Here is a 12960-nt window from a genome sequence, read left to right on the forward strand (position 1 = left end):
AGTCGATCATGGAACTGCGAGACTCATCAAAATATTGTGTTGAAGCTAAGTACACTTGCGATGACTACTACTCCATAATGAATGAAGCTTCAAGTATACTATATAAAAAGCAAATTTAAAATTTGCCAACAAAATATTTAATGAATTCTTTTAGAATAGTGATAATAATACTCCTCATGTTTTCTTTTTGCTTCATTTAAGATATTATTTTATATATTTGGATCCACTATCAATCTTTTAAAAAGTAATTATTTTTGCAATTTTGTATTCATAAGATTTTTCCGAGCATGTAAAAGTTTATTACGTTAAAGATGCAACAATAATAATAATTGTATATACAATACTAGGTAGTCGTTAAGGGTTCGTAGTGTAGTGGTTATCAAATCTGCTTAACACGCAACAGGTCACGAGTTTGAAACTCCTCGGAAACTAAAAAGATTAAATTTGATTTTCATATTCAGTTTCATAACGTTCATTTTCATATACATACATATACATCCGTAAATTAATCGCGAAAAACACAAAAGAAATATCTCTATAAAGTTCTAGAATATTAAAAATGAGTATTACTGATTGGAAACAATTCGATTATTAGGATTCAATAGTTGTATATACAACATAGGACACTCGTTAAATTTTTCGTAGGATATTGGTTATCACGTCTGCTTACACACGCAGAAAGTCGCGAGTTTGAAACTTCGCCAGAATCTGGAGAGAGTAAACTGTGTTTTTCTATCTAGTTTCATAAGACTCTTGTTTATATATATATATATATATATATATATATATATATATATATATATGTGCATGCATAAATTAATCGACAAAAACACAAAAATATCTTTAGTAAGTTCCAGATTATTTGAGATAAGCATTAATCATTTGAATCAATTCGATTATTCGGATTTAACTAACTATAAGTTCTCCAATTAAAATAAATATCCTTAAGACACACTCAACTAACGCCGGATGTTACATCACTGCAAAGGTGAGATTACAACAAACACAGTGACAATAACAGTTCGAATAATTTATAAACTTGAAACTTGTTAGAAATTATGGAACTTCTGCAGAATCTGAACTAGCCGTAACTAACTGGCCATTCAGCTTTGCTCGGAACATTACGCAAACCGCCGGCTTTCACAGAGCGTCCCCGATTATCAAAGCATAACAATGCCACTCAAGGAAAATTCGAAAGAAAACATTTAAATATCACAAAATAACAAGCAAAATATATAACAAAAATAAAAAAAGAATAAACAACCTACCGTAACAATTTCAGTTTTATTCTTGTAACAATTTTTGTAAGTGAAAACATAAACATGTTGTATTTTTGCGACCATTTTTTTTTCAAACAAAATTGAACACAAATAATAAGATAGCGATTTTTTGTGCTTTTCATATATTTTTAACAAAAGTTTCAAAAAATAATTTTTTCAAGTTTTTCATGTATTATTTTTTGCATTTTTTATTTTTTTTTGTAACGAATATAAAGTAAACCTTTTTGTTAAGTTTTTCTTTTCATAAATACTTTTTTTTTCTGTAGGGTGTGGCTAGACAACCGTTTTGTTTAAAATTAAATTAAAATAAGATAGCCGGGATATTCTCTTAGGATTAGGTAGACTTTTCTACGATAGCATCTGACGATGTATTCAAGTCCGACATAAACAAATTCCTGATGAACCTCCCCCTTAAGTAAGACAGTTTATCAAATCTCCAATATAAACGATTACTACGATACTATCCCATTGATTACTGTACACGCAATAGCCTTATACCCGAGTGGCTTCCGGACCTTGATAAGTGGTGACTTCCATGTAAAAAAAGTGCTTTGAGAAGAGGCAGTGGGTGTGGAAGAAACTTCGCCAACCGGGTATCTTTCCCATATATCTTCTAAGATGGAGATAAAAGGATTATTACCAAATTTCTGTCTCCATATAAACCCAAAAAGGTAACTGTTGACAGTTTCAGTTTCGCATGCTGGAAAAATATGCCAATCCTTATCGGCATCCATTGCCGGCATTTGCTCTTGTTACACCTTCAGCCACATCCATTCTTAACGAATCGTCTTTTGGCGATGATGCAGCTCTCGCCACAAGAGACGCAATTTTTCTCTGCAGCGACTAATCGTTTTGTTTGGCAAGATAAAACATTTTCCGGCATCTACAACTGTTAATCCAAGGTGGGGATATTCACCTTGTATCAAGTTGTTAGGAACGGTCGTTTAAGGGTGTGTTGTTTACTTAATTTATTGCTTTTTTCTTGCAATATTTTCCCGAAAGATCGTCTGCTCCTTTGTCGCGCATTGATAGGCTGATCGGCGTCTTACGACGGATTACAGTCAAACCCGAGCGAAATATGATTGAAATTCTGCACAAGTACGGAAATTATTTTAACAAACGATATCACTGCATTGTAATTAGTTTAAACCAAAGTCACTTCATCACGATAGCATATTAGTCGTGTCTCAGCAAAATGTTGTGTCAAAGCTAAGTTTACTTGTGATTTAGTCGAGCAAAGAACTGCGAGACGAACAAAATGTTGTGTCCACGCTAAATTCACTTGCGGTGACTACTGTTCCTGAAATACGAATGAAAAATGGAAAAGCTGTTACTATGATTGTAACATTTATTCATATGGATCAAGGAGCCATGTTGAATTTATTTACGCTGGCTACGAGCTTGCTCATGGACTCTTTCTAACTAGATCTCAAATATCTTAGTCACTCAGCTATGCTTTATTGCCCACAAAATAAGACATTTCAGTCGATTGCATCATTGTTGCCTTAGGATCTGATGTCATTTCAGACAGAATGACCTATGTAGCTTTGTTACGTGCTAGGAACTGTGCAATGTCTATTTGATTTACTTTGACTCTCATAAATTGGCCATTTGTGACAAAAATGCATGAGAAGAATAAAGTAGATTGAGGGACAAAAGAGACATAGTTAATTTGCCACCACTTCCTCCTTGCTCTGTCAAGGTGCCCAGTTTCTCATTGTACGAACAGACTTATAAACAAACATAATCGTTATTCGACATGATTATATAATACTATAATGATTCAAATCAAAATTTGACAATTGAGATGCTCAAAATAATTTGAATCTGAAATTGATCAATGAAAGAATGGCACTGCTATAAATCATTATCATTTTAAATTCATATTTTTTGTAAATATTGCATTATGTGATACTTTTATGTAATTCGTAACATGTTTTATTATTTGATAAATAAAACAGTATTGCTTTTGTTGTTGCAAATGTTGTTAATAAATATAACTTTAAAGAGTTAGGTATTTTTTTTGGAGAAAGATGTCTGCCTCTACAGAAAAATGCTCAACAAAATGATCAATCAGAAAATTATTTTATCGAAAAATATTGACAACTAGATAGATATAGAATTTAAATATAAACTATTTTAATTTCAACTCAATCAAATATGTCTTATGCAGTAATAAAAATGTAATTGCAATTTTATTGCCGTTAAATGTTTTTTTTAATATTTATAAATTTTGTTATTATAAAAAACGATTATTATATTGCTTTTAATTTCTTGACAAAAGAAATAAATAGCATTGAATAGATAACATTCGAAGAAAAATGCAACATTATCCAATTATATCAATACACTTTTCAAATGTTGTAAATAAATTTTGTAAAAAACAATTATTTAGTAAAAGCGAATTTAAATTAGTTTTATTTTATAAGACAAATACTTTGATCACAAAAATGTAAAATCGTAAGAAATAAATTCAGAAGAGATCCCTTTTCTATTAAAAATAATGAACATGCATTAAATATATTAATTAACGGGGATTTCCTAATAACACATCAGATAGGGCTGTATTGGGGTACTATACTCGGAAAACCCCAGTACTATTTTTTTAGTATGTAACTTTGTTACAAAATCTAACCAACTGGTAATCATTTTTAAAGTGAGTAATTTTATAAGACGTTCAAGAAATTGACAATTACATTTTTATTGGTAAATAAATCAAACAAAAACAGTATTAGATTCGGGAAGTGGTATATGCTCAATCAAAATATGTTCAATAACACACATGATATATCCTGAACTGAAAAGTATTCAATACAATTGCAGATTAATGGTAGCGTATTTAATTTAGCAAGTGGTATACCCTGAATCGAAACGAGCTAAAACAATGAATATTTATATGTATCAAATTTTTGAAGGCGTGTATACAAGACAGATGGAGCAGGAGAATGATTGGACATAAGAGAGATAGAGAGATATAAATAGAGGGACGGATAGAGATGTGTAGATGCAAATGTTCAAAAAGAAATATATTATGCACGCATATTTGAACTCGTCTACAATATAAGTCATATAGAAGGCTAGGTAGTCAAAGTTATACACCTTCCACACACACACACATACACAAACACACACACATACACACACGCACACACACATTATATATATATATAGAAACAGCTACATGGTGAGCAGCTGATGATCCCCGTTTTCTATTTACAAAATTTTAGTTAAGGTTTTCTCTTTTCATCCTTATGTAGTTAAATTCTGTTTTAAAATTGAAGACTTTTGCGAAATCGGCTTAAGAAAGTGCTAAGTCTATTTCTATCTAACAATTTTAGATAAGACCTTTTTTCTACATCCTTATATAAAGTAATTCCCTTTTGTCATTATAACATTTTCAGAAGTCGGATTATGTAGATGCTAAGTCTGCGATAGGTTAAAGTTAATATTTTTTTAATTCCGGGAATTTAAACTGCATTCTTTATTTTTATTTTTGCATTTTTTTTAATTCAAAGCTTCTTTAGACTATATATATTAAAAACCTACATGAATTTACTAGTGGTTCGATGTTAGTACGAGGGGCGTGCAATAAGTAATGCCCCTGATCCACTTTCAGTGGTCTTATCTAGCTAAAATTTTGCATGTGCAATGATTTATATCTCTACGGGTTATGTGGCAAATTACAGCTCTGAAGTTATTGTGGTTTCTGTTTAACAGCAATTTGAACTGAGTCAGGTGTGGAATAGAGCCTGTTGAATGTCGAGCAGTGACCCGGTTTTTGTATTTGAAAAGACGCACACTACAGAAGACTTTTGATGAAATGAAAGAAACTTATGGTCATAATGCCCCATCATATGACCTTGCAAAACGCTGACATCGTGAATTCAAACATGACCGGAAGTCTGTAGAAACAGCTCCCAGACCCGGTCGCCGCCCTTCTGCCATTGATGAGGCATCTGTCCGTCAAGTTGAGGCTGCAATTTTGGAAGATCAGCGCATTACCATTCGCCAAATAGCACAAGATGTCAAGATTAATAGAGGGTCTGAGGAAACTATCCTTCATGACAATTTGCATATGCATAAGGTGTCTGCCAGATTGATTCCCGGGTTGCTCACACCATTCCAGAAGCGAGAACGCGTCGAGTGCTCGAGGATGAATTTGGAGCTGTGCCAAGAAGATGAGTCAGTTTTCCAAAAGACTGATTACACAGGATGAAATCTGAGTCCATCACTTTGATCCAGAGACCAAAGCCCAGTCAATGCAGTAGAAGCACTTGAACTCACCACCTGCAAACAAGGCAAGGGTGCAGCCCTCTGCTGGCAAGGCCATGCTCACAGTCTTCTGGGACTAGGATTGAGTAGTGATGACATATTTCATGGCAAAGGGTACCACAATTACAGTAGCCTATTATGCTTCATTTTTGAGGAAATTAAGGGAAGCTATCAAAATCAAGAGTCGGAGAAAGATTAGCAAAGGCACACTCCTCCTGCAGGACAACGCTCCGGTCCACAACTCGCATGTCGCCAGATCAGAAGCACGGGCGTGTGGTTATGGAATCCTCCTCCATCCCCCTTACTCTCCTGACCCTCTGACTTTCACCTCTTCCCAGCCATGAAGTTGTTTTTGAAAGGAAAGCGTTTCCCAGATGATGCCGTCTTGATTTCTGAAGTCACGTCGTGGTTGAAGGACCAACCTGGGGTGTTCTTCAAAAACGGTCTCCAGAGCTGCATCAAACTCTGGGTGGTTTCTATGTAGAGAAAGAATAATAACTGTGCCAAGTTTTGTTGCTCTACTGCGATGGGAAGTGGGTCAGGGGCATAACTTATTGCACGCCCCTCGTACATTTATTTCAGATAAAATATTAATTTTAATTTAATTTTATCTTTTTATCAATATATTGGAACGTAATACATTATATTAATAAATAAATGCATATATATTAAAGGCGATAGCTGATATATAAACACATCTTTTTCGAGATAATATTATCTGTGCATGTCGTTTCAATTGCAGCCGTAAAATGTGGCAGAAATCAGGAATATCGGGCGCGTCGACATCTACGTGATTCACGCACCTGCTTGGAAATGAATAAAAAAATAGCGGAGGCCTACATCGACGGTCCTGACAGCGAGACTGAAGGTTGCTTTTGTCGTGATGGTTACGTCATGCAAGATAAAGAGTGCATCAAAGCAGACGAATGCGGATGCACACATAACGACACTCATTATCCAGTAAGAATGAATCTTAGTAATTTATTTCTACAGTTATTCACATTGCTTTATTTTTGTGTACGAATTATGTTACGTTGTCATAAAATGGACGTTTGTTGTATATTGGTTGAAATTGGAATGGAGATGATATATTGTCTATTTATAAAAGATTGAGTGTTTGATTATTTTATCAGAGTTAATGTCGTGTGTGTGATCTGTCTAGTGGTCTTTCTATTACATATGTTCATATGCTGTTAAGTGTGAATATGTGTGTGACATGTCATTTGAACATACCTTCTGCCATTTTGTTGGTCCATCTGGAAATTCTCGTCTGGGAGGGAGACTTGATACCTGTTTTTGGGGACGAAGATTTATTTCACACCAAGACAAGAAATTGGTTCTATAGTTTATTTCACTTTTCCATATGTCTTGCAGAAGGGGGAAAGTGAATTTGGCCTGTGGTTTCTTCTTCTAGGTCTTATTTCTACCACGTCAGCGTTCATTCCCCACCCCCAGCGAAGGGAAGGAGAACATGGCAAAGCCGTCCGCTGTCGTCCAAGTCGCAACCAAATCTCAACGATTCAGCTAACCTGATCACATGACTCACACGCAATCTAATCAGCTGATCTTAACTTCCTGTCTACACTGTAATTCACACTCTCCCTCCCCTCTCTCTTTCTCTCTCTCTCCATTCTCTAACAATTATACAATCGCATATTTTTACAATGTTTATGGCAATTTATGCGTTAAGCTTCTGAAGTTTTTCGATGGAAGGATTGGTTATTCGTATTAATTAGATTCTTCGACCTCCTGTTCTTATATTTAGTGCTATTTTCACAATCTTTAAACTGGTATAATTACAAGCTTTCTTCAAGCGTATCTTGCTGAAGTGAATAATTTTTATTTGAATCTCGGTAATCTGCACGAAATTTCAAATAGACCACTTTATTTAATACATAGCTGATGGAACGAGAACACGACACCCCCTTGTGGATCAAATAAAGGGTTACGTTTGAAATCTCGTTTAGATTCCTTAGTTCAACAGAAAGATTTTCGAGTTTAAAAATATACATATCGGTCGAAACGTTGTGAACATAACACTCACGATGATATCGGTAGTCTGAAGAATCCAAATAATATCTATTTTAATATGGTTCAACTCTTTAAATGTAATAATCTTAATGCAATTCTTTTTACAGGGGTTTTCGATGATACGTAAAACATGTTTACAAATCTTTATAAAAAGATGTGTGCAAACATTTGTAATTAATTACTGTTATTTCTTTATCTGCATTTTTCTATTTTCTTTCTACCGTTTAGTTACACCGTATCTTTCTTTGTTAATTAAACGATATATCAAAGCTTACGCGTACAAAACGAGGACCTTTCGAAGATTGGAGGGGGGACAGTTATGTTCTTTTATCAAATGTTGATAGCATAAAAATGATACAACATGAAAATAGTATCAAAGAATTAAACAATTCTTGAAGCGTCGTATATTAGAACCCTTCAACCCACTATAAATGATATCGCATTCAAGAAAAGCAGTAAAGTTCTAATGTGTCTTGCGTAGTTCGTATTAGACGGATTTTGTGAACGGTGTTCATGAACATGCGGATTTTAACACTCAAATTTTTAATCGACCTATATTTTTAATCGACTTTTCATCGATTCTATATATTTTAACTTATCGGCGTTTATTGTACATTTTAGTTTTCCTCCGCACTTTTACTTCAACACCTGATGATGATTCGTGGACGAATCGAAAGCGCTCGTGACAGCAACAACTATGGAACTTTTATTAATATTTTGATTTTGATACAAAAAAGATTATACGGAAAATCGAAAAATTAAAAAAAGAATCATAAAGCAAAGTGTCTCCGTTGCATTTAATAACACTTGCTAGAATATATATATATATATATATATATATATATATATATATATATATATATATATATATATATATATATATATATATATATATATCGATTGATGCACACATTCAGTCTCCAAAACATTTAATACTCCATGTAAGGATAGCTGCGCGTATAATCTTGAGACAATCGTTGCGCTATCTCAAACCGCACCTCTCCTAAATCGGCACTGCTTCAGTCCAGTGGCAAGTAGAAGTCCAGAAACAATACTGAGGAAAGTGGAGAGCACATACAGCATTCCTGACAAGTATTGACAAGGCTCAACTTTCCTTAACCTTACTGATCTAATGGGAAGCGGTATGTCAACGTGATAGTGCAGTATATATGCGTATGTATGTGTGTGTCATATATTGGATTCATGAAAGATGAATTGTTCTATATAGGAGGTCTTGCATAAAATAGCTACATAATTTTATACAAGACGAGAATATATATATATATATATGTAGAGAGAGAGAGAGAGAGAGAGAGAGAGAGAGAGAGAGAGAGAGAGAGAGAGAGAGAGTTATTCCAGATCAACATTTTCCAGTGGTGAAACAACAAATGAAACAACAACTGTAAGATAACTTCAAGGTATTTTTATTGAAGATTTTGTGTAAGGGGTTGGTTGCGGGAAAGTGTTTTTCAATAAGATCTAGAAATTTCTTGCCAAGTTTTGTTTTTAACATTTGATTGTATGGGACCGTATACCAAATTATAGTTCTTTTTCTTCTATTGTTTTTTTGCGAAAATTTAGAGATGATAATTAAAGCACATAATAACAAAATACTAAATGAAAACAATGTAAACAACAACAAAATAAACAATAAAAAAGTAGACACCATGACAGAAATAAAAACAACACTAGCAGAAATAATAATAATAATAATAATAATAATAATAATAATAATAATAATAATAACAAACCAACCCCGGACAAGAAAAACCATACCATAAATAAAAATACTAATAACGAACAAGATAAATGCAACTGTAGACACCGCACACTTTGCCCAGTCCAAAATAAATGTCTAACAAAAAGCGTAGTTTATCAAGCAACAATATTTGCGAAAGAAAACCCGAATAACAAGAAATATTACGTAGGCATGACTTCCTTAGATTTCAAAACCCGATACTATGACCACAAAAGTACATTCAAAAATAAAAAAACACCGTATAAAAACAACACTAGCGAATAAATACTGGGAACTCAAAGAAAGCGGACATTCGCCGGTAGTCGAATGGAAAATAATAAGACAAGCTACCACGTGCAGACATTTAGACGACTCATGTAAATTATGCCTCCATGAAAAATTTGCTATCCTGTACTTTAAAGAACCCCAAAATCTATTAAACTGTAGACGAAAAATAGCAAACAACTGTGTTCACAAAATAAAACTTACTCTAGGATAACGATACAAAATAGCTTTAAAACTAACAATAACAATAGGAAACAAACAAATAAATAAATTAAATAAACATGAATATACCTAAACGATCACACACACACATATATATATATGTATATATATGTGCATGTATGTGTGCACACATAGGTATATTTATATATATATATAAAAAAGAAGAAAAAAGGAAACCGTCTACCTTAAACCACTAACCTAGTTCTAAAACAGATCCTTTGTTCGATAAAATGCATGCCCATTGGCTGATAGGAAGGGGCGCGGTGGATACTAGAAAGCTGATTGGCTAACTAAAAATCCTCAACATATATAAAAACAAGAAACAACCACAGAATTCGCGCATAAGCCTGACAAATCCTATAGTGGATGAAACGCAGAATATTCAGTGTAGCTTAATCGCCATATATATTTTATAAATTACTAACTAGCTCTACCTACGTATTGAGCACTTTTGAAGTAAATACTTAAAGTTTACGCATAAATCTGTACTTTCGTATATTAAATTTATGTGAGTAAATGAAGTAGTTATATATATATATATATATATATATATATATAAATGTGTGTGTTTGTGTTTAGTATATGAAATGAAATTCATGATCTCTGAAGTGTTCTAGATGAGCGATCTTTCATAGAGGAGCTCAGTACCATGTGTACAAGATGACATATATATATAAATATATAGCAGAACTTCGGGATACGGTGGCCCTGGTTGCGATTTTTCAGGATACTTTGTGGAATACGATGTTTTTCCGGTCCCTGGTTACCGTATTTACCCCACCTTACGGTGTTATTTATAATGTTATTTGATAATATACATGTGTATTATATACTGTACTGTATTTTGTTACTAATTTTAATGCCGTATCCCGGGGTTCTCCTATATATATATGTATTTATATATATATATATATATATATATATATAAATACGTAAGTAAACGTATTCGAGATAGAAAACATTACATTTTGTAGCTGAGTAAAGTTTACAACCAAAATTTCTGTAAGAATATTGTAAACTTTGAAACTTGTTCGATCATCTGAGCTCGTGCTCAACTTTAAAAATATCAGTTAGTCATATAATCTAATGTAGAGAAACACTGATGCAATTTATAAGTCATTTTTCTCAAGCATCAGTGAGATTGATTCGATCTTTATTTCATTTGACTTATTTTATGAACGTCGCAAAGTTTCCAAATGATCGACGATTTGCCGTCATGGCTGGCATGAACTTCTTTACTGTATCATTTACATGAAACAAATAAACAAAGAAACAAAAAAACGACGCCAGGATTATTCGCCATTTTGAACAGGGAGAATACAATGGAACCGGATCAGTAGTCTTAGTTTTCTAATGATTTTACATTTAGAAAGAAAATCAAACAATATTTGGTTGTTTTCTACATGCGAGTGTGTATTGCATAAGTCTGCTTTGAATTTAGGAATTCTGTCTGACATAGATTTTCTAACTCTATCTTTTTTTTTGTTGCTTTTGTACATTTCCTGAAAAAAAACAAAAAACAAAAACAAAATAAAAAACGTGCCTACAGGAAAAAAAAAGTAAAGTTTGTTTTCCTCATACATTATTTACAATTTATTCTAACACGCTGATTTAAAAAAAAATATTTTAACGCCTTACGGTGTTTGGCTATAGAAAAGAACAACTCTGAATCTGAATGAAAAAAATATTTTGCAAACAGAAAGTACACATACAATCTTATTGTCACGCATACGAGTTCGTTTTTTAAAACCATTCCTGTCAGTTATAAAATGTATATTTTAATTATAGGATGTAACAACGCGCAATAAATGGAGTTTAAATATAGATGCAAACATATATAAAATGTATTTATATTTATATAGCAGTTGACATTAAATAACAGAAAGCGAACTTTGTGTTTTGTTTCGGAAGCCTTGTAAACTAGCTACATTTTTATTGTTATTTAGTTCTTATATTGCATGCACAATCTGACAAAGGATGGAAATTGCTGTTTTCTGAGCAGAACTTATTCATATAGCTTTATTTTGGGCTATTGTTCACCTTGAAGTGGCATTCTTACTCTCTTTTGTTTTTTTAGCATGGAAGTCACTACTTATAAAGGCCCAAAAACCACTCGAGAATAAGGGCTAATGATTGTATGGTAGTCATTGAGACAACGTCATACTAATAGTCAGTGGTGGAAAGGGGGTAGAAATGGATCATAAAGGAGGCAGCTCAACAAAAACTTGTTTACATTAGACTTGAAAGTGATCATAGGTTAGTCAGCTGGAAAGCAGGCTAGAGTTCCATAAGTGGGCAGTTCTAGAAACTTTGTGCATCGACTTTGCGTTTAGATTTAAGCATAGATAGAGAGTGGGGGAAATTGCTTAATTAAGTGGGTTTATGATTTGTATGGAACGATTTCGATAAAAAAAAATGCATCAAAGATGACAACACGTTGTCTATGAAGCACATGCCTTCTTAGTTATTGCTCATCCCTTTTTAATAGCGTTTATTCCGAGAGAACTCTATGTGTGTCTATTATGTGTCAGATACCTGTGTTGGCAATAACACGCGGAAAAATGTCATCATTAATATACCCGATTAATTCCTTACATCCTAGTTAAATGTGTACTCTCGTCCATCGCTAACGTCACCAGAGTATTTAAACAAGCCTCCATAATTGCACAGGAACAAATACACTTCAATGCTTTTGTTTGAAATGAGCTAGTGTCAACTACGAAAATAATTGATACCCATTTTAATTTAATGTCCGTCCTTTAGATGTCCAGTAAATTTTCTGGTAATATTCATTAAGCCTCAATTTATTCAAACTCATTAGAAGCTGTTCAAAATTAGAATCCCTGACAAATTTGTGCTTCATTGTAAATAACAGCTTTTATTGCGTCTACGCTACTCAAAGCAAGGAATTGCTTCCGATGGCCAACAATAGAGGGAAGCTAAATGGAAAGTAAGAAATTGAACACGCCTTATGAAATAAATTTGTGTCTATTAAAATCCTTAAAGCTGAAGCAAATTTAGAAATATTAGCCCCCCCCCCCCTTTAAATAATTACTTCGACTATGCATTCCTAAGTTTACAACTGTTTGAAATAATCCCCTTTCCTTGTTTGTTAACTGCCCTTTTGCTCAA

The 12960-nt window shown here is 33.3% G+C and overlaps 1 protein-coding gene across 1 annotated transcript in view; it reads left to right on the forward strand.

Moving 5' to 3' along the window:
- The window catches only part of LOC145246702 (uncharacterized), a 329042-nt gene that overhangs the window by 260814 nt on the left and 55268 nt on the right, over positions 1 to 12960 (forward strand). The window contains exon 42 of the mRNA XM_080108431.1: positions 6295 to 6512. Coding sequence (XP_079964557.1) covers positions 6295 to 6512 — 218 coding nt within the window. The remainder of the gene's footprint in view (positions 1 to 6294; positions 6513 to 12960) is intronic.

Source organism: Euprymna scolopes, chromosome 24 (genome assembly GCF_053919585.1).
Source record: "Euprymna scolopes isolate OS-2025 chromosome 24, ASM5391958v1, whole genome shotgun sequence".
NCBI classification, from domain to species: Eukaryota; Metazoa; Mollusca; class Cephalopoda; order Sepiida; family Sepiolidae; genus Euprymna; species Euprymna scolopes.